Source organism: Lathamus discolor, chromosome 4 (genome assembly GCF_037157495.1).
Source record: "Lathamus discolor isolate bLatDis1 chromosome 4, bLatDis1.hap1, whole genome shotgun sequence".
NCBI lineage: Eukaryota > Metazoa > Chordata > Aves > Psittaciformes > Psittacidae > Lathamus > Lathamus discolor.
The window spans coordinates 24,677,705-24,705,586 of NC_088887.1; the positions used below are offsets into that span (position 1 = coordinate 24,677,705).

The 27,882-nt window shown below is 38.7% G+C and overlaps 1 protein-coding gene across 4 annotated transcripts; it reads left to right on the top strand.

The window, feature by feature from the left end:
• The first annotated feature begins 1,323 nt into the window (after nucleotides 1-1,323).
• CHODL (chondrolectin) lies at nucleotides 1,324-27,741 on the top strand. Of its 4 annotated transcripts, none has more exons than XM_065675674.1 (8): nucleotides 1,324-1,500; nucleotides 16,657-16,969; nucleotides 17,715-17,872; nucleotides 21,209-21,256; nucleotides 21,606-21,689; nucleotides 23,324-23,426; nucleotides 25,643-25,715; nucleotides 27,563-27,642. In XM_065675674.1, exons 1-7 carry the CDS (start codon nucleotides 1,410-1,412, stop codon nucleotides 25,710-25,712), a joined length of 867 nt encoding a protein of 288 aa, XP_065531746.1. In that variant the 5' UTR covers nucleotides 1,324-1,409; the 3' UTR covers nucleotides 25,713-25,715; nucleotides 27,563-27,642. The 4 variants fall into 4 exon arrangements, with proteins under 4 accessions (XP_065531746.1, XP_065531747.1, XP_065531744.1 ...); XM_065675675.1 differs by lacking the exon at nucleotides 27,563-27,642 and adding an exon at nucleotides 25,847-25,876; XM_065675672.1 differs by lacking the exon at nucleotides 25,643-25,715 and having other exon boundaries at nucleotides 27,563-27,741.
• The last annotated feature ends 141 nt before the right edge of the window (nucleotides 27,742-27,882 follow it).

Genomic DNA, 27,882 nt, shown 5'->3' on the forward strand with positions numbered 1-27,882 from the left:
CACCAGTTTTACATGAAGAAAAGGTTCAATCTCAGGTGCCATGGAGATTTTCTCTGTTTCAGAATGTGTTATTCAGTACAACCAGTTTTAGCCCACAGCTCAACTTACCTACAAACGTAGAAAAAAATAGTTATTGGCTTGGACACCTAAAATCCACATCGAAAAAATCTGTATCAGTCACGCAAATTAATGACTGCTGTTAAATCAAAAGTCAGTAGCAAAGCACAACAGCGCTTGAAATAGTTTCCCAATGCTACCTGAAAGTTTTTTTGGTAAGAAAGGTAGCTAGGAATTCATCAAGTGTTTTGAAATCCATAGTAATCTGAGATGTACTGACTTCAAAATCTGGCTATAACCACCCAAAGGGAAAATATTTATCAGTACATCAAACATATATATATATATATATATATATGAACTCTGATAAGAATTCTAAGATGAAGTTGACTGGCAAACCATCAAATACATACGAGATGTCCTTTAAACCTATCCATAACGATCTATCTCATTTAAAGAAAAGGACTCACAAGAACACAAGTAATAAATCTGCAAACTGTATTTGTAGAAAAAAACCCGTAACAACATGACTTTGAAGAACAAAGTGTTCAAAGCAGTCCTTTGAAGAGGTCCAAAGATTCACCACAACGCATTTTCAGTGACAGTAATGTGAATTTGACTACAGTATCTTCTAGGGCAGTGAGAGAAGGGAACTTCCCAGTACATACATCAGTACATATACTTGTATATATGGCTATAGATTGATACATTAGTAACTTGGCAGTAGAACATTCCTATTCTTGCTAGGGGAAGCACAGACCAGGAAAGCCTATAGAGCCTCTGGCAGATAAGAAATCACAAGGACCCAGGTCTTGCTCGCACTCACCAGCCGGTAAGACAGTTACTAACCCGGAACGACCCGACAGCGTGGGGCACGACGGCAGCCGCCGCTCCGACAGCCTCAAGCCCAGGGCGGGAGGCGACCGCCCCGACGGCAGCGAGCCGGCTGCCGCGCTCCGGCACCTTGGCCGCCCCCTGCTCAGCTCCAGCGGCCGGCGAAGAAGGGCGGCCGCTGGGCTCCTCTCCGCCTGAAACCAAGCCGCTACACGGCAGGACCGCCGCCCCACGGCGCCCCCGAAGGCGCACCTCCCGGGCGGGGTCTCCCCTCCTGCGGCGGGGCTGGGGCCGGGGCTGGGTCCTGTCGCCGTCGGGGCCTGCGGAGGGGCGGGGGCGGGGGCGGCCCCAGGCGCCCGGCTGGGCCGTCCCTCTGCTGGGGAGCAGATATAGGCAGGGCCACGGTAAGGAGGAGAGGTGCTGGCGGGAAGAGGTGCGGAGCCGGGCGGGAGCCCCTTCCTCACTGGCAGGCATCGGCCTGCCTTAAGCGCCTCTTGGAGGGGAGCGGGACAGCCGCTATGGGGTCCGGAGGTGGGCTGGGGCTGGCGGCGGTGCTGGCTGCCGCCGTGCTGTGCGGGCCCGGGGGTCTCGCTGGGCGCGTCCTCAGCGGTGAGTGCCGGGGCTGGTGTGCTGCGGGAATGGGGATTGGCGTGGGGCTGGCTGGTGTCCGGCGTCGGTGCGGGGCCGGTGTGGGGGATTCATCGCAGAGAGGAGCAGGAACCACGGAGGGGAGCACCTGGGAGCGAACCCACTCGTTAAATGACCCACTTGCTGTAAAGTCGCTGCGGAGGGGACCCGAGCTCCTGGCGCATCCCCTGCGCCTCGGCAGGTCCCGGGAGGCTCCGGCAGCAGCCAGGGCACAGGGCAGCTTCTGCCGGCCCCGCGAGGCTCTCCGGGGCTAGGGAGGTAGATGTGGCTCTTCGGGGCAGGAGCTCTGCAGCAGCCTTGAGTCAGCTCCCACCGACACGGGTTGCTCTCTTGTACAGGCAGAGTTTGGGGTGTGATTGATCGCCTGCATCGTGTAGCTCCGTTTTAATTCTTTAAAAAGAAAAGAGCGTGTGCTTGCTGCAGCGTCTTTCTGAGGAACGGCTGTACATTGAGATTTGTTTGCATCTATACAGGAATGTTTCTTCTTTGTTTATAAAGTAGCTAGGAGGTAAAAGCAAACTTTTAAGAGCATACATTGTAAATAGTTTTGTTATGTGCAGGTGTATCTACAACTGTCAAAACCGAGCGGAAGACAGAACTTCAGAAACCTGTATCTATCTAACATTTGAGCTTAGGTTTAACCGAAGAGCTGTGGGATCACATTGTGTGTTTCCAGCACACAGGTGCATATGTTTAGAAGCTGCTGAATTTTTTTTGCAGGTTCTGCTTTGGAGCAAACCCTGCAAGCTAGAGCTGACAGGCTGTTGGAGAGGCATGTTGTATGTGCAAGCACATCTGTACATTTGCCTTGAAACAAAGATTTACACACTTGACCACACTTGTTCACAAATTGTGTGTGTAAATCTTTGTGTGTATATATATATATAAGAACATGCCTTTTTACAGACTGATTCCAGGACAGTGCGCATGATATGTATACAGTTGTTTCAGAGGCTGTAATGGTAGTATGTTGAGATTATTTTTATTAATTTTTTATTTTTATTATTATTATTAGATTTTTTTTTTTTTTGTAGCAAAGATTTGGTTCCTGCTTTCAGATAATTTTTGTAGTTGCTGTTGGAGTACAGTCACTGACTGTTTTGGTGATGTCTTACTCGAAGCAGGTTCCTGTGCAGAACCGGGATGTGCAATTGGACTTTTGGTGAAACTGTATCTTCCAGGAAGCAATAACTAAGTAGCAGTGCCTGAAGTGTACCCTGGAATATTTCATGTATCTCTGTTATGTGAATTATAGTCACTGTTATGAATTATAGTCATGTGTGATACTGCAAAGCTCTTAGTTTAACAATTTCTATGGATACTGTGTAACACTGTTACTTCAATGAAAAGTGAAGATTACTCATTCACAAGATGCAATTTGCATTACTAGCCTCAGCGCAAGGGTCCATGTGTGGCTGAGGAAGTCCTGTCCATTAATCTTCCATCAGAAGCAAACTGAGTAGATGTGCAGCTTTTTAAACAATGTGCAGTATATGTATAGTGCTTAGTCAAGCTGTTCCTGGATGCATATCAGGCTTCGGGGTTTTGAAAGGATGCAGGCTCTACCCCATATTTCCCTGAAGCATTTCAAAGCATATGATGAGTCTCATGTCACTGTATTATGCAGCTAATACTTGGCTGGTAGAATATAGAAGAGGATTTTAAGCATCTCACAAAAGGAACCGTGTATGTGCTATCGGGTATTAGCTGAAGTTGTATTCACTAGATAAAGATTCTTTAGATTATAACAGCCAAAGATAACTAGCATGCTTATGCCAGAACATCCGGATGTACTGACAGGACTCCTCCCCAGCCACACCCCCACCCCCCCAAGGACCACACCCCTTTCCTGTCACATGCACATGGACCAGTCTAGTGCCAGTAGTAGCTGGTATTTCTTCAAACAAGAAATAGTAGTTTTGAATCATTGGGCAGTGTTTGCTGCCCACCTGACTTCCCCCTAGATTATCTGTCTGTATTATCGAAGAACCATCAGTCTGGGCTTAAGCAGGGTCTCATTTCAGATTTTAAGTCTACATCTTAACAGACTTGTTTCTGACAAACTGCTGGTTTATGCTTCAAAGATAACCTGGAATAAATAGAAATCTCACTGTTCTCACTCCAAATAAATTAAATGTGTAATTCTTATTACTCACATTAAAAGTATACCTGAAACTGATCTGACTGCTGATTGGACCTTGTGGAAAGCGCATTTACTGCAGAAAGTTAGTAGCAGGCCTAAATGCAAAGTAGCAACCATTTTAACCACAGTGTCAAGAAAGCAGAGAAGGAAAGCTCTAACTTTTCAAAATTGCATTTCCTTAGGTAAAGATTTTCTGTTTCTTTTTTTATAAGCTTGTTAATTTTCCTAGGTTGTAATTTAGATGGTTATTGGCATCAAACAATTCACATTTAGGTGTTATTTCTTTGTCATCTTTAATTTGGGAATTGTTGGAGAGAAGTAATACAAATGCCTTGTAATTTTTAGTGCAGTTAGATAGATGTTTTCAGAGCAGTGCTCACAAGCCTCCACATCAGAATATTTAGTGTTGCCAGAGAATTGATTCTTAAAGAAAAAAATCAAAGCAGGCTCAGGTGAAACTGCTGAGTCTGCCTTGCTGTCCCATGACATCACAATGAACATGAAGTGATGATAATGCAATTTGCAAAGATGCAATTACTTTAAGTATCTATTGGGCAGAAAGATGCAAGCTAATCTTATTACTAATCATTTAACTGGCTATATATTAATCATAGATGTTATAGCTTAATGACTGCTGTTTGCTGTCTTTTTTTATTTCTATGGGTTTTAAAATTGGCTCTTTGTTACTGTTATTCGTCACTGGCAGATTAAAAACTGATACGTTATTTTAAAGCAATAGGTATCTATTTTGATGTGAAGTATTAAATGCAGAAAAACATTTGGTGAACCGTGAAACAGCAAGAGTCGCCCCTAAACTATAGGCTTACTTGCTTCAGTTGCCTTTAAGGATGTGGATATGTTCATTTGCACAGCTTATGACCAGATTTGAGTTGGTCATAAAGTATTGTAAAGTAAGATAATTAAAGAAGTATCTTTATTGGTAATGAATTGAATAGAGATAACAAGCCCTTTCTCAAAAAGCACAATTTAATTTAGTTCAGTTGGCTTGGCCTGCTTATTACACCTGAGTTTTGTCTGTCAGACTTTCAGTATGTTCTGTGGATGAAACATTCTACTGTTTTTGTTCAGTGGGTTTTGTTTGTTTGTTGGTTGGCATGGACTGTTAACTTTTAGCTACACTTACATTTGTAGCTCAGAATTTGAGAAAGTGTAATTTGAAAGCACACTGCTAGTCTCACCTACAGGATACGTATACATTGTTGTGCATTGTGCATAACATTTTGTTGTGAATGCCCAGCATTAATTCCCATACTAGAAAAGCTTTTAATGGGTATGCATGACCACATGGTACAGGATCTTTTTGTTCAGTTGTAGGTCTCAAAAATCATTAAAGCTGAAACTCTGATGACTGCTGGTGAAGCTGGGCACTTAACTCTCCAGGATGTCTTAATTAATTAGTCTCCTTATGCACCTATCCTAAGCAGTGTCTGTCTGGGGACAAATTGATGATCTAGGTTCTTAAAGTGAAATAAAGTGATGACTCTTGGGTATAATACCTATTTCTGTTTAAACACAGCTTGCTTCTAACCAGGAAATTCCATAATAACCTGTAGAAAGATACTTTGTATTCTTATCTAAGAGTCATAGCAGTTTGCCTAATATAGTTTTGATAACCAGAGATGATGATGGTAGATAAATACTTGGTGGTATTGGAAGACTGCTATGGGGTCTCCCAAGAGCCTTCTCTTCTCAAGCTTCAACAAGCCTTGAGTATAAGATTTTTGCAGGAAAACATGCTTTGGTTCATAAAGTGCCATGTACAGCACTACTATTTGAAACTAACTCTCATAATGACTTTCTACTTGGAAATCTCTCAAGAATCAGAAAAGAATGTATAGTACTAATGTGAAATGAGATGAAGTAATGCCTTGGTAGCAATTTCTTGGTAGCAATTATTTGAGCCTCTTGCTGAAGCAGTCCCTACTCTCACCACTCACAGTTGGACCTTCAGTTCCAACCAGTCTCAAGAAATAATGAGTCCTAACTAAAAAGTTGGCATGGCTCTAACTAGATTTAAATGTAGCTGCGGTAAACAGCTAATCACTCTTGATTCATTTTATAAGCAATGAAGTTAAAAAATCAGTATTTGTAGGCTGGGTTAATTTCACTTAAAAATAGGTCTGGAAAATACTACAGCTACACCATAAAAATGCCTGTTTCTTTCAGCTGTCTACACAGTGAGGTCAGGGATCCAGCTCAGCTATAGACATGTACATTGTGAATAACTAAATTTTTGGCAAGGATGAATCCCACTGTATATCTCAACAGTTCTGTCCCATACAGGGTTGTATACATGTTACGTGAATTAACCAATTGTGCTTTACCTTCATTTGACTTTCTCAATAAAGGATCATTTACCCAAGAGAAAAACATTCTAACTTAATTCTCTTCCTCTCAAAGGTCCCTTCTGTGTTTGCTTTAAGTGAACTGTCACCACTTCTAAGATCCTATGTGGATTGTTTCCCCCCCCCCCTAGTTTTTTAGTAGAAGGTGAATGAGCAAGGATTTGCCTGTTACTTTCCTTTGAACTTGAATTGTTGAACCACTGCAGAAAGATGGGCACTTTGTTGCAATCATGTACTAAGATGCATATAACTTGGTCCATCCAGGGAAACTTTAAGTCCATAAGCCACAGAAATAAATATAATTTCACATCCATATATATATATACATTTTACCTACATCTCATGGCAAATACAATTATCTTGACAACAAATCCGTGAAAATACACTTGGAAAAAGGCATTCAAATTCCACTAAAAAAGAGTAAGAGAATGGATGATGCTTGCTCTGAATGATGACTGATGAAGAATATATTTTAACGACTAAAGTTCTATGAACTATTTTCTTCTAGACACAAGAAATGAGCAATCAGCAGGAGCTGTCAGAAGTGCTTAAGTTTATGCCTGTGAGAAATCCTGTTGAGGAGTTTATTGAGGTATATAAAGTTAGGTATGTGTGAAAATGTCTGCTGGTTTGGGACAGGAGAGTAAGAATATTCCTGTTCCCCTAGGCTGGTACATATTATACTTAAGCCATTCAGACTTGACAGTTTTTGCCAAGTCTATTCCACAACATGCTAACAACAATTTACTAGCTGCCATATTATGTCTGTCTTAAAAGTATCTGGGAAGCCTGTTCTGGTCTTTAGAGCTACACAGAAAGCTACTAATGAAGGGACATAATTTGCCAGTTTTGTCAGTATTTGTGTCAGTATTTATCTCCTTTCTCTCTCTCTCTCTATATATATATGTATATATATGTACATAAAAATACAGCTGAAATGATGGAACACTCTTGTGTGTCTTTAGGCTATGATATATAGAAAAATTATGTTAGTGTTTGTGTATATAAGACTTTTGGTTTTGTTTTCTTTTTTTTAGTCCTGTGTGAATAATACACACCCTGGAGTAGTCTTGTAGATGTGCAAATCTATCTAACACATCATATTTCATCTTATTTTGAAAAGGCTCAAAGAGATTCCGTTCACATTTGGGGTTTATCATTGGCTTGTCTGCTTGGATCAGTGGAATTGAATAGTGTTATTTATACCCATGGAGAGTGTTATACTTTGGGTAGTTTTTCATACTTTTTTTTTTTTTTAACATAATTTGTTGTCAGGGAGACTGAAGTCCTGAGTACGTATGTTTTTATTCCATGTCCTATGCTCATGGTGACTTTTTTCCTCTTACAAGTTGAGAAGATGCAGATTGTACCATGTTGAAATGTAAGTCTATCATCTCTGAGGATGCCAATGCTAAGGAGCTTGCATTGCTCACAGTGACAATGTTGCTAGACCATGCAAAGACAGGAGAAAAATATAGCTCTGACACCAGTCTTGGTTTCTTTTTAATACGGGAAAAGAGAAGGCAGCTTGCTGTTTTTAGGATGTTGTCTTAGCAACTGTTTTGGCACTTTTCATGAACCCTTAGGACGGTGCAGTTGTGGACTGGCCCCTTATAGAAGCAAGTGGCTCTCTGCCATGATCAGCCCTGTGACATATATATACACCTGTAAAGTTCTCATGATCAGAAGAATGGAAAACTGCTATTACAGGAAAAGCTAAATGGATCTCAGGCTTTAAATTTATGATGTGCTAGATAATGAAATGGAGCTGCTGCCAAAAAGTGGGTATTTTTCATGTAGAAGAAAGGGAAACTGTCAGAGTTTTACTGAGCTGGCTGGGGAGAAAAAAGTAGTTCTTGGGAAATACTTTATAGTTGGGCTTTTTTTCCTTTTTTTTTTTTTTTTTGACACTGACCTATCACTCAAATCGGTGACTAGAACTGTTTCATAAAAATGGATATTTATTTTCCAGTTGAAAACACCCTGTATTGATTTACATAATTGAAATTGTATGTTTTCCTGCAAGGGTAATTATGGATGTCGAAGTGTTGATTAACTCCTAATGAGATTTAGACATCAAGCTACTTCTTTACAGCTCCATTATCATTGGCCTGACATCCCTGCCATGTGTGCCAGGGCTGAGAAGCTAACTAAGAAATAAATGTGTGTATAATTTTCTTTGTTAAATGACTGAATAATCCTATCACTGCTTGGTGAAGATGGCAGCTTTTCATGTGGGCAGGTATTCAAGTTGCCAGCACATCAAGAACACGCCTTTATCTGAAACCCCACATTCCTGATTTTAAAAATCCAGGCAAACTTCTCTGCTCTGGGGAAGAAAAATCCTCCCAGCACTTTATTCAACATGATGAAAAGCTTACCTGTGTTTTGCAAGACAAGGATTCCTGGCTTGCATCTTTCCAAGACCTAGAACAGTGCAGGTTCTGAGCACATGGAGGCTTTAACAAACCTCCACTAAAATAATCTATTTAGTTCAGTACTTGTCATCAGTGTTTATATGTAATTTTTTTAACCATCTATTTTAGTAACCAGCTATCTTGCAGCAAAATGCAGGGAAGCTATCAGATTTCATTTTAATTGCATTTGCATTCAGCCAGATGGCAAAATCTAGGTGTTAGAGATCAGTGATATTCTTTAACATTTAAATTAGCACTGCCCAATGCTCCTTTACTAACAAGCTCCCCTTTCTGATCACTTGGTTTTTTGTAAAAATGTAGCTGTTCTGGATCTATTGAGAGCAGTTGTGATTCAGAAATAACCAAAATAACTACTTGTCCTCAAAAGCCCTTGGAAACACATCAGCATAACTAGCTAGTAAAGACCAACATACAGGTGAAAATTTGCTCTATTTCGGCAAAAAAAAAATTAAGTGAAAATCGATTCCCATGGCAAAAGAGAAAATAAAACAGACTGGGCTGGGACATGCTTCTTACGTAGCTTCATATGCTGAATGACTACTAAATCTATGAATGGTTTAATGCAGTGCTTTCTTTTTACTTAAAACTTCCATCCTGCCCTGTTTTCTCTCTGCAAGAGCTGAATTAATCCTAGAGATGGTTGTTTGGCTGGTGTCTGAAGACCTCTATCATAATCTTTGCTAATTCACAATATATGAATGGTTAATGGCTAAAGATAGGTTATCTGGCCTGTGACGGAATAGAAAGAATTTGCCTTTTACCTATGATTTCACACATGCTGTCTATACATCTATAGTTTTTACATGTTAATTCCGAAGAATTCATCAAGAAAGGGTCTCCCTTATGTCAAGTATTGTAAGAAGTCTGGCTGTGGATGAGTTTTGCTTAAGAGAGTTTGGAGCCAGCCTCTATTAAACCATCTTAGACATTGTCTACATGCTAATGACTGTATGATAAGATGCATACAAATTGTCTCTACACATGTATACTTGAAATAAAGCTACTTAATAGGCAAATTTGGACATCAATTATTTTAGCTAAGCTGTTAAAAGGGACTTGGAGCCTTTGAAAGTTTTTCACAAAAAAAAAAAACAACCTTTAAACAAACTGTTATGACAATTGAACCTAAACTCTAATCCAGAAAAAGTAGAAATAGATAACAGATGTATCTTCTGTGTTTGGGCTTGGTTATTAGGAGGTTGGGAGGAAAAAAATGCCTATTAAGGTATGTAAGAGTTAGCTATAAAGATATTAATACAGATAGATACAGGCTAACATAAGATCTGTATACCAGTTTGTATTTGAATGGCAAATTTGTGAACTCAGAAGTGTGAGCTGGGCAACACCTGTGGTTTGAATATTGTCTCAACTGGAGAATGATGTGTCTTCAGTATTACAAATTTTGGTAGAGAAGATGGCAATTTGCTTTTATCATAATTGAAGGCAATATAATAATGAAATCTTATAGCAGTATTTTTTTTAAAGTCATATGAATCATCAGAAAAAACAAATTCAGTAGTTGGGTACAAATATGATATAGTAGAACATCAACTGCAGTAACATAATACAGCAAAATATGATCAGCAGCTGAACCCATAAAATCTGACTGGATGATACAATGGTCAATTGACAAGATGCATCAGCTTTGAATCAAAATGTGATTAGGAAAATGTAATATCTTTTAGCCTCTTACTGACTGTGTTCTGAAGTGCATTACTGGGCCTTGGCATGGAGCACCCAGTGACACAGAGGCAGGTGTAAACAAATTGTGCCCAGTGTCCTGCATGCTGGTTATACAGCCTCAGAGGTCAGTGTCATCACACAAGCCCAACACCAAGGCAAGCAGAGAATAATTATCTTAATACAAACAGAGAAATATTATCTGACCAGTGGAATATTTTGGTTAATTCCCATAGATTTCTGTCTTGCTATTATTTCATGATCACTTTCACTTAAGCCCTCTTATTTTTATTTTGTTACTTTATTTTCAGTGGCCTCCATCAGCATTATGCTGGCTTTTGGGGCTCTGGTTACTGTTAAATATTTCACATTTCTTTGTACAAAATGCTCCTCTGTTTTCTGCTGAACCCTTTATCTTGAGAAGAAGAAAGTGGTAGTGTGAAGACATAATGGACTTTCCTGCATTTGTGCATTCCTTATCTCCTCCTTATCTCCATATGCTTTGCACATGCAGCAGCTATTCCCCTCTAATCTAGGTGGATGCTAATGGTAACGGACCCTGGACTGTAGGTTATTTTATGAAGATAAAGAGGAAGAGGGATGGGATTTACCAGCAGGGAGCTTATCTTCTATCTGACATGTTCAAAACTTCCAGCTGAATCATGTGTGTTACTCAAGATAGCCTTTGTGCCCCTCATGGTCCTTGGGGATGTAATAGTTAGGACTGAGCCTGATGCTCTTAGGGAGATGAGTCCTTGAGCCTGGATACTTTATCAGTAATTTTGCTTTGAAATGACATTTTGTTATAACTTCTGTCAAGACAGACCAAAGAACCTATTATTTCTGTTTAATGAAGCATCATTATTAAAACAGAACGGAGACATAATTGATTGAAATAGTAGCTGAGAATTTGCTCATTTCTCCTTTTCTTGAAAGATATTTTTTTTTTTCTTCCTGCAGAAATGTTTTAGCTAAGTATCCAGTATTTCAGCTAAAAGCTATCTTTGTTTTAATATTGATATCAAAACATTATAGTTTGGATCAGCTGTGTGACATGCAAAGACAAAAACTAATTCATATAGATGGAAATGGTAGCTAGCACTTACTAGAGCAAGTACTGTACACTTGCTTTCTTCACCTAATGGGATGGTGAGACAAAGCGAGTGCAAGGGGTTTTCAGCCAGATCAGGTTCTCCGCAGTAGGCAGCTAGAGCTGCTAAGGCTGAGGGAAATTACCAAAGCTGTATTGTATGGCTGGTGTTCACGGAAGGGATAGAAAGAACAAACCTGGAGACATTTCCATTAAGGACACTGAGGAGATCGAAACTTGCAGTTTTGGAAGCAGGAAAGACAGTAAGAATGAGTTCTTAGATCTTACTAAACTAAATTTTTGGTCTCATGCTGAAAGGAGAACTAAATACAATAACATGCATTTTCATTTCTGGATAACCTGTAGTGAAACACTGTTTTCCTTCATGTTTTCTTCCATCTCAAGCATCGCAGGGCAGATTTTGTGGATGGGTTGTAAATGCCTAACTTGCTAATATTTATTCCCATTGTGTAGTATCTTAGCCTGATTCATTCTAATAATAGACTGGCTTACAAACATAATTTCTATAAATTGTGAAAGGAAAAAAAATTGAATTCAATTTATTCAGTTGAAATAGCAAATGTTGCATTAGAATTAATGCTGGAATCTTGTCTGCTTCAAGATGTTAGAAGGTAAAATAGTCAATAGTAAATGTTTCCATACTTAGCTTGTCTACTGTACAATGTGGTCCATTATTTCATTTTTCATTGTTAAATTTCTGCTTTGTAGTTTAGAAATTAGTAGTGCAAGAAAGCTGTAAAAAATGAAGCTTGGAAACTTAACATCTCGACACGTTCCGAGAAGAGCACTAAAACGTCAACTGATTTGCCAGCTATTAAGGCACAACTGCAGATTTCCATTAACACATTGAACTAGCTCTGCTACAGCAGATGAAAGTCCCCTTCAAAAGAAGAAAGAGAAGATTCAGACTAGGTCACTGCCTAAACACAGGGACTAAATTAAGTAGAACAGAAAGAAAATCACAGCTTCTTGCAGAAAGCTTACTACTCTGCATCACATACTTCATTCACACTGGATAAGTGCCAAATATTTCTTGGTTTCTTGCTGGTTTCTCTATTGTTTTGTAGAGGTATATTCCTGCACAAGTGATCAGCCTCTAAGAAGGAAATAATTTCTATTGCCACAGCTATAGAGAGCAGCAAATGAGAGAAGTAATTTAGGAGTTAGATTGTATGCAAATATTAACTTGTTCAATTCTTTCACTATGTAATACTTGATTTTAGAGTTTGGGCCTTCACATCTGCATTCTGGATGGCTCCAAGAGGGTTTCCTGTTATGAGTACACAACAGTGACAAGCTGGGCATGTACTGTAGGCTGCAGTGACACCTATTGAGCAGCTCTGCTGCCATTGTACATCACATGTGCCTGTCCTCCTCACTGCTCTGTACAGTCCCACCTGGTTTCCTCAGCTTGGTGTGAGTGATGGAGTTGAGCCTTAACACCAATGCAACCTCCATACTGGACCAGTATACATCACAACTTATGGCTTACGGACACAAGCAGCTCAAGCAGCACGTGCCATTTGTCAGTATGAGTCTCTGTGTGTATGTGTGTGTTACAGATGGAAAACTATTTTCCCATGAGTTGGAGGCAAGCATAGGAACTGAGATGGGTAGTGGCCAGCCCATTCATCTCAGTGGATTGAACATTTCTGCATAACTGAAATCATGACAGGGATACTTTGATACCTGAATTTGCTCATAACTTATTACTTTGTGTCAAGGAGGAGTGTGTGTACAAAATAAAATGAATCGTGAAAGAGTTTATTTCTAAAAATTGCCCAATAAATATAAAGAACAAGGCAGTGGATAAAGCATTCTCCATAAATCTGCTTACACATCTTGAATTAATGTTCTGAATCCAATCTTTAGTTACATGGAGAGGTGTGGTCCCTTTTCCTTGTAAGCAATTAATGTCCTACATAATTCAGTGCTATCCTTTGGATGTTTGCACTGTTATGTGTACTTTGGCAATAAGCCATTGTCACCCACACTGTGGTGAAGATAAAAATGTTGATCAGCTCCATCTTCACTGTGCTCTCTATACTGTCAATGAGACAGAGGTCCTGGGAAAAATAAATGATCATGTTAACAAAATTGGAATTGCAGTGTTATAGATGAAGTGAATGAGCTGTGATTTCACATGCAGCTTTCATTCTTGCACCTACTACTTTTGAGTATTTTGTTATCACTTTGTTTCTTTGATAATAGGGAATTTTTTTTTTTTGTTTAAATAAGTCTTATGGAGAAATCCATTGTTTTACATGCATCTCTAGCAAAGGGTCTTCCTTTGATTCTTCAGCACCTTTGCTCAGCTAAGACTATGGCTTTTACTACATTAGACTCATAAAACCATAAAATGGTTTGGGTTGGAAAGGACCTTAAGGTTATCTAGTTCCAACCCTCCTGCCATGGGCAGGGTCACCTCACATTAGACCATGTCACCCAAGGCTCTGTCCAGCCTGGCACTGAACACTGCCAGGGATGGAGTATTTACCAATTCTTTGGGCAACCTGTTCCAGTGCCTCACTACCCTCAGAGTAAAGATCTTCTTCCTTATATCTAATCTGAGCTTCCCCTGTTTCAGTTTAAACCCTACTGCTACACCCCCTGGTGAAAGCATTCATTGATAGCAAGGCTTTAACCTATATATATATGGACAAAAGGAAATGGCAGGAGAGGACCTGGGACATACACAACATTGTTAGGACATTTTCAGAGGAAGTCCAAATAGGTGCTGTCTTCCTGATCTCAGATCCTGGCTTTTCCATAGTTATGTGTGGCACAAACTTGTCCTTACATTAGATTATTCTTGTTCCTGTGTTATTTTGGCAGATTAACTACCTATAAGTGACTCTTCAGATGCCTGTTTGCCAAGCCTAAGTAAGAATGAGATTGTAAAGACACTTTTCTTACTGACATTCTCCCAAGTGAAAGTTAATAGGGTATCATAAAGAATGGGTTTCAGAGATTTTTTTATTTTTCAGCAATATTACAAAAATTATACGAAACACTCGAAAACTAAATATGGTACTGCCCCTATAGTTTAGCTTTCCATGGTAAAAAAGGTGCCCAAAATAAGAGATACATTCACATTTAACTAAAAGTCATTAGATAATCTTGTTTTAATGTTCCTATATTCATGCAGCTTTGATACAGTCTTCTTATTCTCTGTGCAAATATAGAGAACTCTTCAGTCAGGTCTTGTGCTGTATGCAGCCTGCTGTGGCAAGTATGCTACTCATCATTAGTGACAAAAATGAAGCAACACTGAAGCAAGAAGAATTAACTTTATTGTGCCTTTTAGACTTTTTTTTTTTTTTTTTGGTGCCCACTTCTATCCTTATGTATAGAAAACACTGGCTTAAAAAGCTTAAGTACAGCTTAAGCTATAGGATGATGTTGCTGTTTTCGAGTGTCAAATTACTTCTCAAATTATTTCTATTTTTATTTTTACTTCTTTTTTTTTTTCTTTTTTTAATTTCAAGGTAAAGCAGGGTAAAACCCATTCAAAGGTAAAGCCAAAGGGCTATTTGCATGAGTTCTGTATTGCTTAGGAATGGTTAGTTCTGGTTTGCTTAGGTATGGGAGATGAATGCAAGATTTTCAAATGCAAACCTGACATGGTATGAAAATATACTGTCCTTGATGAATTTTCCAGTAAAATGATAAAATTTGTTGGTTTCTAAGTAATCTAGATAATGCCTGATAGTTTCTATTACTTTGCTATACTTCAGTAATTCTTGGTTTACAAAAGAAACTCTTCTACTTCTCTAATGACAAGTTTGCATCCTGAAAAAAGATAGTTAGCTTAATTCCTTGTATTTAGAGCCCTTCTGTGTCTCTAAATAAAACACACTGAAGTTGTTGCAGCTGATAGGTGAGTTTGTTCATTCCACATCTTGTATATGTTGAATAAACTCTAGAGACTCTCACTAGTTGAAGATAATGGTAATTTTTCCTTTTTGGGAAAAAGGCATATGTCTTTCTCATCCAAAGAACTAGAAAGAATAAACATTATTTCTTCATTTGGCTTTTGATTCTTTCTACAGACGTAACTCTGAAAGGGAAGGGGAAATTGGTGTGAATGCAGTAGATCTACTGCTTTCTGAAAGCATCACAAGGCATCTTTACGGTACCCAGTATTGTGATAGCTGCTAGTATCTGGAGTTGTTTGCTGTGTTAAGGGATGTTAAGAGTGTGGCTACCTCTTCCAGCTCCTCCAGTCCCAGGACTCCCTCCTGTCTAGCTGCTGGTGTTCACCCTAATACCCAGTGCCCCCCCTGAGCTGAGGAATGTGTATGGTGCTTTTGCCTTTGCTGGTTCAACCAGTAGCAAGGCTGAGCAGACCCACATGCACAGGCATCACACAGATTGCACAGACAAGGTGCTGCCTGCAACAGCACGCAGGTGAGGATCCCACATAAACAGACACCCAAATCCTCTCCTCCTCGTCAGCTGGCAGAGATGGGTTTTCACTAAAGAAGATGAACATCCAGGCACATACCCTGTTTTACATGTGACTGGCCCCTTTCTCTCTACTCCTGCTTTGTTCTTCCCCATTCCCTAACTCTACATAGCCTCTCAGCAGACTGCATAGTCCCACCAAACCCCGAAAGTCCTTATCAAGTTGCAAAATCCTGTTTGTCCTCAGTTTCTTGATAGCCCACCAATTAGTGTGTCTGATGAGGCTTTTTCTTCGTTTTGGGTTGTTTGGGGTTTTCTGGGGTTTTGGTTTGTTTTTTTTTTTTTTTTTTTTTTCATTATGTTTTCCTGTCTGGTTTGTGCCTGTACATTTTGTTTCTTTGTATTCTTTTTTGCCCTGACCAGATAGCTTAAAGGGGCAGGCACTCTCATTCCACACACCCTTAGAGACATGATAGCAAAGAGTAGCTATGAGGTCCTCCTGAATACAGCCTCTCAAGATTAGGTACCAAAATCAAGAAACTGCTAGCTTCTCGATGCCACTAAAATTGGGAAATGTAAGTACTTTTTTCTGATGAAATAAAAGTGGAGTTAGTCCATTAATATGAAATAGTTAAGAAAATACCCTTCAAACAGATCCTGGCTTTAACAGAGGGGCCTGATGGTACAGTCATTAAAGTAGAGAATATTTTTCTAGAAGTTAGTGGGAGTCTTTAGTGCCTTTCACAGGCCTTGGGAAGAAAGCCATGGATTCCTGTGAACTGTATGATATTTACAATTTAAATTAAAGCTAAAGTTTTCAGCAGTGTTGGCATCATAAGTCCTTTCAGACAGGGGCGTAAGAAAAAACCTACTGTCCTCCATCACTGTATACATGTTGTGCTATATAATTTTTTTTCCCAGTTGTGATATTTGTTACTATACTCTAAACACTCTCCTATTTATATTTTTCAGGTCAAAAGGTGTGCTATGGTGACTTCAAGCGTTCTTGTTACAAGTTAGCTTATTTCCAGGACTTGTCTAGACGTGTGGGCTTTCAGGAGGCCCGCCAAGCTTGTGAATTTGATGGTGGGTCTTTACTGAGCTTGGAAAGTGAAGCTGAACAGCAACTAATAGAAAACATGTTGCAAAACCTTACTAAATCAGGCACTGGGATTTCTGATGGTGATTTCTGGATTGGGTTGTGGAGAAGCAGTGATGGACTAGCCACCTCAAGTGCTTGCCCTGACCTCTACCAGTGGGCTGATGGAAGTATTTCACCATTCAGGTAAGTGTGTAAAACTGCTTATTGAGAAGGTTTCATGGAACAAAAGGGAGAGTTAAATGCCTAACAAGTCTTCTAGAAAGAAGCTTATAGACTTGCTGTCCCACAAAGTTAGTAGCATCCCTCCTTGACTTCTCCAGATAAAGGGGAGCTGGCTGGGTTTTGAATTTGAAGTGGTGAAAGTATGTCATAATGTTGCTTCAGCCTACAATTCTCTTTACTCACATCTCATGGGTTTGCCTCTGAAAGGCTTTCAGAGTTTTTTCTCCTACACACAGTCTTCAGGATGCGGTCTGAAAGGAGGAAGACAAATTGTGCAAGACTGGCCACCTTGAATCAGGGTGTCAGCCACCAAGTAGATTGTGCATGTTACTTAGTGTAAATTGCTCCATTTTCTGCCCTGTGTTTTGAAAAGCCTTTCATTTCCTGAGTAAGCCAAAGGCCAGAGTAGCAGCAGCTCAAAGGACTCGGGACAATGGGACAGGTAAGAGTCAGATAAGAAGAAAAACAGCAGAGCAGTAGGGTGTTATTTCTGCAGAGGTGCTTTGACTGGGCAGAGCTTTTGGTTTTTAAAATTCATAGATGTGGAGCGCAGGCCGTAAACTCCTATCACAGAGGATATGCAGCATATCTTGTAAGAGGATGGAGCCACTGAGGCTTGCGCATCTTCTCTGATGTAAACTCCTTTCCTTGGTGTCCTGATGAAATTTACTGTCAAATTTGAAAATTTGTCTTTGTGTACTGCTAGAAATTGGTATACAGATGAACCTTCCTGTGGAAGTGAAGCCTGTGTTGTGATGTATCATCAGCCAACTGCAAACCCTGGTCTGGGAGGACCATACCTTTATCAATGGAACGATGATAGATGTAACATGAAGCACAATTTTATCTGCAAGTATGGTCCAGGTAGGTGAAACTAAAGTTATGTTTCACAGGTTCGACACTTTCTTATAAAACCAATTGCCCTTTTGTGAGGGAATGTGCAAATATCTTGTGGGCTGTGGTACTGGTTCCTTTGGTGTGTGGGTGCCTGAGCTAGCATTAACAGGGGATATAATATGTCAAATCTAGTGATAATTTAAACAAACTTATCTGAATCCAATTAGAATGTTTCAAAGTTATCTTCACTATCATGCATTCCCAGGTTTACTTTGATGTAACTCATTCACTAGTTATTTTATTCTCCACAGAGTGATTTAACTGGCTATTTTCTACTTCCCTTGCTCGCTGTCAAGTAGAATGACCATGACATCTTCTGGTCCTACTGTAAAAAAAAAAAAAAAAAAAAAAGGAAGAAAAAGACATTGTCCTTTTAGGTGCAGACTTTTGTCATTTTATACCAACTCACATTTGTAACGTGACTTGTTTGTTTCAACATACGTTTGTTTCGAAAAGTTTTAGCTTAAGGAATGAAGTTCTGAACAGCAGGAAGAAAATTCTGCATTCGTGCATGCATTTCATAGATACAAAAAGCAGATGCACACTAATTCAGATGGTGACAGAAAAAGCCAGATCTTAGGCAGTTTGGCTGTACTTGCAGACATGACATGGGTTCTGTGTATGTCAGTAGAGGAAACGTGAACTATAAACTAGAGCTATGTGCAAACAGAAGGACCTGAAAAGTAAACTTTCAAGCTGGGCCTGAAATAGTTTCTACTTTTGGTGGTACTTATGGTAAATTAAAACATGTTTTTCAGCAGGGTCATGAAAACATTTTCAAATAATTTACGGTGTGTCTGCTTTTAAAAAATTGAGCTGAAAGTCAGAATGCATGTGAAATCCTACCCTTAGCAGCAATTTGACCTATATAATTCTGCAGTTTCATACCTGCTTTCTCTATGCTTGTGATCTAGCAATAATCACACTCTCTGTAGAGATCTATCTGTCTGTAGAGGTCCAGGCTATTTTCTTCCCCGAGTTTTGGTGGGTAGATAGCTTTCTCACAGTCTAATATCTTAATGGAGATATTAATGGTAATTAATATTGCAAGTAAATATTAAATACTTGGAAGGCTTGATATACCTACACATTTTACCCCCATCCCCCAGATATGTTACTAGTGAGTGTCACTATCTTATGGTAATTGGTAATTATCTTAGTCATATAGGCCATTCAAGGAACTGTGACATATGCAATTTATTACTTTTGGAACTGACCACAATTTTTTTAAATAAAAACACAATTGCAATGTTTTAGGCTGCTAAACTAACAAAATTTTTATATCAGAAAATACAGGTTTGATTAGCTAAAGGGCTCAGTTTCAAGTATATTTCATATCTTTAAACCCAAACAAATTTAAGTGAAGTAATTATTCTGTAATACCAAGTTACTACTTACCATTCTAGTTGAGACATGACAAATAATTGTGTTTTCTTATTGCTTTCACAACCTGAAAAAAAATGCCAGGTATTTTGGATTTGCAGAAAACCAAGTAATAAAAGTAACAATGAAAATGAATTTTTATTTCTTTCACTATGTATAAGTAGATTACGAGGGTGTAATGGCACATATAAGGCAAACAACATATAGGTAGGTTATTATGACTGGCATTGTTATGCAGCTAAATACAGTACTACTGAATTGTAGCTATTTATTTCTCAAGTTGTTGGAATTTCTGCTTTTTAGCAAAACAGCCTATTCTCTAGAAATATTTTTTTATCACATTAATGTATATAAATAGGTACATGGTATCACTTTCATTGCCTGAAGAAAGTCCCATAATATTTGTAAGCAAACAGAATTTGCTATATAAAACCTAGTGAGACTTACAAATGACATTTTTCCCCTGCCGCAAATCAGTGTAATGGCTTCAATGTCAACCATTTGCAGTACTAAATGCATCCATTTTACTAGGAGTATGAAAGTGCCACATGCATATTGAATTTCACTTTGTTACCTGAGTATATCATTTTTCACAGCTTTCCTGTCCATTTTGAGTATAGGGTATACCAGCCACAGGCCAAAACACAGAGGTTGTAAGTGACCATGATGAAATTGCATCTAGTTGTATCAGTGGCAAGCTGAAGAGCAGTGCTCATTAGGCAGTCTTACTGAGTAGCAACTGGATTTTTCTAAGCCTTTCTTATAGTACCTCCCTTGACAGCATTTACTGTTGCAATGTTCAGTCTGGCTTTAAATCATATTAATCATTCATCAGTCTTAAATTTAATTATAGGTTGGTAATTGCAGCCACAGTTAGTTCCTGACCAGCTCCTGTAGGTTTGATTGTGTAACCAAATTAAAAATTCGCCTCCTCTTCTGCTGTCTAGAGCCAGAAATTCAGTTCTTTGTGGTATTTTCATATCTTTCTTTATATATGGCCAAACACAGTCACTTCTTACCAGAGTAGATGAAATAATTGTCTTTGTTCTAGTAGTCCTTATTGCTCCTTTGATTTCTCCCAGCATTCTGTGTTTATCAGGACACTTGGAACTGCAAGTTCATAGCACTATTATGTTAATCTAATCCTATGATAAAGGAATGGTATTGAAACAGTCATTCAGTTTCCAATCGTATGCCCAATATGAAGTAATGAATTCTGTTGCCTTTGTAAACTTTTAGTTGTAACAATAGCCATCAGTAAACTCGCAAGCCTCTGTAATATAGCTCAAAGCCATCAATTGGTTCTCCAGTTTCTGATGCATTACAAGAAATGATAGGATCATTTATCTTCTTGTGATTTCATTTCCTTATGTGATGTGTTAGAACCAATTGCCCATGATTTGTATTTTCGGCTGCCTATTGCAAACCCAAACTGCACGAAGATGACATTTAACCTCACAAACTTGTGCTGCTATGTTTTGCTTCCTAGCCAACATTCTGTAAGCATTATTTTGAGAATGTCAATAAGATTTAAGTATTAATCAAGAACACTTCTTTTCCTATACTGTTTTAGGATTGTCTGCACAGATGAAACTTTTAATATGTTAGGAGTTTTATTCAGCACAAGAAATTAAGGGATTGAGTGATTTAATCAGTAACCTAGCACAGGTCACCATGAATTGGAGCCAGAATAAGCTATAGTTGTTTTCTAAGGAGCACAAAAGTATGAACTAGAAGTAATCTGGCACTAGTTTGCAGATAAGTGTTTGGTAGGCAGATTAAATGCTGAAGAATTAAGCAATTATTGATTTTGAGAATGTATCTATTTCTGTGATACTGCATGCAAAATAATGAAAATATCTGTTTTAATACAAGCGGTTTTCATTCTTCAACATTCCATTTCAAATATTGATTTGACAGATATTGTCTTAGAAAAAGAGTTAAGAGACAGAGCGGAGCCAGATTACGGTAAGAAATTTTGAAACATTAAGTTGAATTGCAATAGTAAATACATAATTATAGTGATAGCTTGCAAGAACCTCAATTACTCAAGCTTTACAGCCCATAGTTTAGAACTGGAACATAAGAAAAATGAATCCTTTAGAGAGCAATATCAACAAATATATGGCTGGTGTTCAGAATAGCACTGCTCATAATTCTTGTTCCAGATGTACTCCCAGTTTTGCAATAAAATGATGTTTGATAAAAAAAAAAGTTTGCTTTTCCAATTTAAATTAAGATGTAATTACTATTAATTTATTTAACAACATAAAAGCCATATTTTTTTACTCACTAAAATATCTGGTATCCTTTTCAGATATTTTTCCAACAGTGCCAGCAGGAAGTCCTTATGACACAAGCAAACCAGAAGATCAGTATCATGTTATTGCCACTGAAACAGGTAATGTGATCATATGAGTTTAGTATTCTGGTAAAAATATTAACAGTGGACTCAGTTAAATTAATCTTTGACAATTTCCATTATTGTCAGGGGGGAAAAGCAGCCTATTTCCCCAGGAAATGCCCCGAAAATGTACACTTTTGAATAACATTTCAAGAGTTTTAGTCAGTCCTCTTTGTAACTGTGGAAACAGATCTTTTCCGTGTCTCTGCAGACTTTGATATAAAGCTACAGTCTAGCAGTCCTTGAAATCTGCACTATTGTCTCTGACCCAGTTAGTCTCTGTCAAGATCCAAGATTTCAGCAATGTTCACCCAGCTGTGGGGCATCTCCTTCTGGGCTGTGGTAACCAGTGCTTTGCCTCTCCATCTCCTCCCCACCTCTTCCCCAACATGTGTGACAAACATACAGTGCATCTATTATCTTTTATATCTGATAGCCAAGGCTCACAAAAAAGGCACAAATTAGTCTTTCCTAATTTTCAAGTTATCTGCAGAATAGGCATTGTACCTATCCCAAGTACCCTGTGTTTTAAGGAACTCTACATGCTAAGCGGACTTAAGTGCCTTGCTGAAATTTCTATCAGAGATGACACCTGGTATTTTGAAAGTGGAAACCCACTGCCTAGGAGCCTGCTGTAATGCTCCTAGCTACTTTATTTAGCAATTTATGTCCTGAGTGGAGTCCTGAGTTTCAAGAGTTATATCATGGCCTTAATTCAAGGAATAAAACATCTCTAAGGAGCTACTCAGGATTTTACAGGATTACACCATGGGATTATGGAAAGGTGATGCTCCGTTTCCACACTGGTTGGTTGGATATGAGCCAGTTTCCCCGTTGTTTGTAACTCCAGAGGAATGGATATACTGATGAGCTGTATTTTAAAATCAATAATGATATTTATAAAAACCATGCAAAGACTCATGAACAAAACCAACCTGAACATTCAGATTTAGTCTTGCTAGTGAAAATATGTTCAAACAGGACAATGTGTAAGAAAGTCTCCACAATTTACACATTATATGTATACTGTTAAACATGGGCATATAGTTGTTGAAAAATGGTCGTTTTGGCAGTTGCAGACCTCATCATCTATTGCAGGCAGATAACAGAGTCTTAGCTTGAACCATTTCCCACTCCTTTTGTCCAGGGACCTGTAGAGCCCTGGCTTTAGCTCTCTCCTGGTTAGTCAAGGAGAGTGTATGTTTGCCTTTAAAGAGGAGTAAGGAGACAAGAGAAGGGTTTGTTCCTCTTGTGGTCCTGCATGGGTGGGAATCCAACATGTAAGGGCAACTAAATAGACAGATATATGGACTGTAAAAATAATAGGCTGTGAAATGTACTCTGTTAAAATACTTGAATTTTCAGTTACAAAATTGGAAGTCTTTCATGGATGCATAGTGAAAATATCAGAATTCATGTTTCCTTAAGATATGTTTTGCATGTAATTGAAGAAGTACTGTTTTATTCTTGATAGTGCAGAGTTATATTTTTGGACCTCTTCCTATAGAAGGAATGTATAAATGTCCTTTTGCTTACGTTAATATATTTCTGATATTTTACTCCAGAGTTTTACTCACATGGTTAAGAGTATTTCAACATGGGAGGCCTTAATGAGAACTTTTGTCTTGTAGGAATAATTCCGAATCTAATTTATGTTGTAATACCTACTATACCACTACTGCTGTTGATACTGGTGGCTTTTGGGACTTGCTGTTTCCAGATGCTTCACAAAAGGTAAAATTTATTAATCCATAATGGTTTTATATCACAGAATTCATGTTTCCATTGGCAAGCTATTCATACTGAAAGACTGCTTACATCTGTCCCCAAATATGCAAATGCACATCTTTTCATCTATTAGAATCCAAGTAATTTACAGGCGTTACAGATGAATATTCACCTTCAGGCTTTTCCACAACATGCTGGAATAGTTCCATGTTCTCAAAGTATATTGCCATTAGGACTTCACCTGTTTCTGAAGAAGATATCTTTGCCGACCTTTTGATAGGCTGAGCTACTAGCAGCACTTTTACTTACCCTCTTCCACCATGATTACCACCGATAGAGCATCTGGGCTATGGGAAATAGTAGTGGGGTCCTCACTGACACAGGGTGAACTCGAGGACTCGCCTCACTTTGACCTAAAGTCCAGTTTGTTCCAAGGATAAACCTAAGAGGCCTGCAGCTGCTTAATGTTGTTTCAGTGTGCATACCATACAAACAACAGATGGACCACTGGAGCAGACAAATTGAAAACAAAAAGCAAAAATATGTTTTGAGCCACACACCAGTGCAACTCCTTTGTACATCATGTATCTGCCAAAGAAAATGTGTAAATAAGTATGTGTACATAGATGAAATATCAAACAGATATATATAGGAAACACTTCAGCTTATGAAACAGAGTATGTATTGATCCATGATTTAAAATTCTTTTTCTCTTTCTCAAAATATAATATACCAAGATATGACAACATACTTTTTTTAACTCTGAACTAATCTTTCCAAAACTTTCAAGGGTGCTTTTTATGCTGCAGATTTTTTTTTCAGAAGCATTCTCAAGGTAATATAATCCAGAAAAGTTTAAACTGAAATATGTTTTATGGATAAACACTGTTTCGGCAAAATAGCAAGATTCACAAACTGTTATTCTTCTTGAAGAGCAGGAATACTAGTAAGGAATATAATATCACTTTTTTTAGGAAATCAGAAAAAAAGCTTCCTCCTTACTTTTAGTCTTTTTTTTTTTTTTTCTGTGTGCTTTTTATTTAGCATTTTCTGTACATAGCTGAAACATATTTTGGGTGTAAAAACACTCTAAATGTTAAGTCATCTTGTATCTTTATGAGGGTATAGTGATCACAGCACTCCTTAGTAATGTGTCTGTTTGAGATAAGTAATTGTAAAGAAAAGATGTTGTGAGGTGTGCATCACAAACTAGATTGTGTCTTTATTTTTTGCACTTTCCTATAAAGAAAAGGAGAAAATATGCACTTTTCAAAGTGTTTTATGGCAGGAAAATTCCTGCTTGTGAAAGCATGCCCCCTCAGCACTGGGTCTGTCGAAGGCTGGAAACTCAAAGAAAAAGAGTAGTAAAGGAATCGTATGTATATCAGTAGAAATTATTTAAGTATTCTAAATCTGGAACCATTATAACAATGGACCTGGATTTCTTGGTAAGTACAACATACATGTTCATGCCTTTTCTGGCAGCTCTTTCTCTCCCCAGAAAAAGTTCAGCTTTCAACTATTCCTGGGAAAACAATGAGAGTCACGGCCCACTGAAATCAATAGAAATGGTGGTGTTGACTTCACTGGGCTTTGATCAGGCCTATTTGATGCTATAGCAGGTCATCCAGAAGTAATTCAAATGAACTTCCAAGACTTAAAAATTGTATGACACATACTGGAAATTCAGCTTTGAAAATTGTATGTTTTCTGTTAGTTGATTAGTTTGGTATATCAAATGGTACAAAAATCAGAGCGAAAGTTATTTAAATCAAACCAGGTTTGGTTTGTGGTTGTGGATTTTTTAATGTGTGTATTCCCCCTCCCTTCAAAGTGTTCGTTTTGGGTTGCACCAGAGTTTTTAATTAAAGAAAAACTAAATTTACTTTAAAATTCATTGAAGTCAAAAGATGCTATTCTGGTATCACCAAAAATGAAGTATTTTGGTTTTTATCTGTTGAGAGAGAACTTTGTTGTTTTTTTTTTTTTTTTAATATTTTGCCATCTGTTTTCAGTAATATTTCCATGTATAACCTACCTTGTGAATCATTTTGGTTCAACACAGATGCCCAGTTCCTGGGCAAAAAGCAAATAGAAAAAAAAGGCAACCACTTGAACTTATCGGCTGGATGCTATAGAGCTTTAGGAAAGGGATTTTGTCCTGCTGGGGAAGGAGGGATCCCCAACTGTCAAAATGAACCTGACTTCTCATTCTTTTTTAGGCTTCCACAACATGGTGACCTTTCCTCTGAAAGCCACAATCCATGGCCAACCAGGACATGCCTAGCTTGAAAGGTCATGACTAATTTTGCCTAGTGTTGGGCTCTTAAAGGGTAGTAGTAAGGCAAAACAAAACATCACCCCTGTAGCTAGTAGAAATGATCAGCTCATTCATTCTTAGATGCTCTCCCTTTCATTTCTTCCAGGGAAGCAAGGAGAAACTGCTTCAAAGACCCATCTCCATTATCATCTGAATGCCTTGCAGAAAGTTTAAATTCCAACCTGGTATATTTCTCAGTTTTCTGATTGCATTTTATGGTCAAAACAGCAATATCAACATCTTCCTTACCTTTCTTACTAAAACCTATTTCCTGAACCAGATGTATAGTTGTTGAAAATCAGTGTAGGTTTGCTGAAGATAAGCTCATTTTGTACAGCAGAAGTTCTGATCCAAGGTATTTAGAAACTGTTCCTGCTGTGTGGCAAGGAATCTCCATTCAAAGCATTTCATCATTAATCTACACAATATGCCTGTTTTTGCAGTATTGATCTGGAAGGAAGCAGTGAATTTGTTTTGTAAAAAAAGAAGCACCGAAACTACTTGATTCATTGCAATTGCTTTGTTTATAGCATTGTGGCCTGATCTAAAGTCCACTGAAACCAATGGAGTTTTTTCAATTACTCCAATGGGCTCAGGTACTTAATGCATTACTTTGTAGGACTTCAGAGGTAAGTCTGGGGGGACTAGAAATTACTGTTCTGTCCAGTTCCCTCAAAGTATATTTAAAATCAACTCAGACTCACATTTACAACCAGGGAAAGGAGTAAACTGAATGTGTAAGACTGCTGGGATCTTGACTCTCAGGTTTCATCCTACAGAATTATGTAGAGCTACTTCTCCTCTGGTTTTTATCTAATTGGGGGGAAAAAAAAATCACTGTGAAATATTCTGGCCAGAGACTAAAAGATTTTGATTGAAATACAGCTGCAGATGCTCACAAAGAGCCTCTTCAGTAGACTGCAGTGCACTGTCACCTACCCTCTCTAAGTGAGGGGAAAGGGTGTGATGTAGCTGTCACACCAGAGATGCTAGCCATGTGGAAAGACTAGCATCAGTTTACAGGGTACTTCAGGGCTCCCTGTAAAGACTAGAATGAACACTCTTGCAGTATTGCAGAGCACATAGTTTTGTAAGCAGTTTAATCTCTTTTTTGTTGTTAAAAAAACCCAAACAAACGAACGCAGAAACTACTATTGACAGTTTTGAATGAAAACTGGCCTAAGGAAGCTTTCTACCAGTCATTCATTGCCAGAAGTCTGATTCATGTGCCATTACTCCATTAGAACCCAGGTCAAGCCCTGAAGGAAGCTGTACCAGTATGCACTGGAAGCCATGAGCGTACCGCAGTCATGGTGCGCAGCTCCTGGATGTGAATGCACAGGGTTGCTGTAGCTCCCTGGGGTGGGTGGGCTGCACCCTTGGCACATCTGATGTGGGTTCGCATGCTCCTGTCCCATGTACATCCCCTAGATGAGGGAAGTGCCCAGCCTTCCACCACCCTGGTCAAATAGTGTCTGCAACCATCTCGTGAGAAGGCCACCATGTATGAGTAAGTGTGGTTGAACATGCACTGAAAAACCAAAACGCGACAAGTCAGCTCTGTTCCTGGGAGCAGCGCAGCTGAGCAGGGTGGTCTGGTGACTTTGGTAATAGTTGCTTACCTCAGCCCACCACCATGGTGCTATGCTGGGTGCAGTATGGGCATGACCCTTTTGTTGTTCCCGCATGGGGAACCTATGCAATGAAAGCAGCAAATATGTCCTCCAAATAGGGGGTGGAATACCCAGGTCTGATTGCAAACCTGAATCAGGACTGCAAAGGCATGCATGCACTGAAAATAGTTTATATTTTTCTTTTTCAGTAAAGGAAGAACAAAAACCAGTCCAAACCAGTCCACACTATGGATTTCAAAGACGCCTAGGAAGGACAGTAGCATGGAGGTATAATGACTTACTGACTGAAAACAAAGCAAAAATAACATTCTGCAGTCAGGCTGTGTTATGTTGTCAAAGAACATTAGCTTGGAATGGCTTGAAAATGCAAAGGATCTACAAGAATGAACTGTAAGCTCCCCCTTGAGGCAAATGCTCAGATCATTTTTATATAATGTTTGATTATTAATTCAGTAACAAAGTATGCCATGCTAAATAAAGGGTATGTGTTTATTTTGCTAAGAGATGT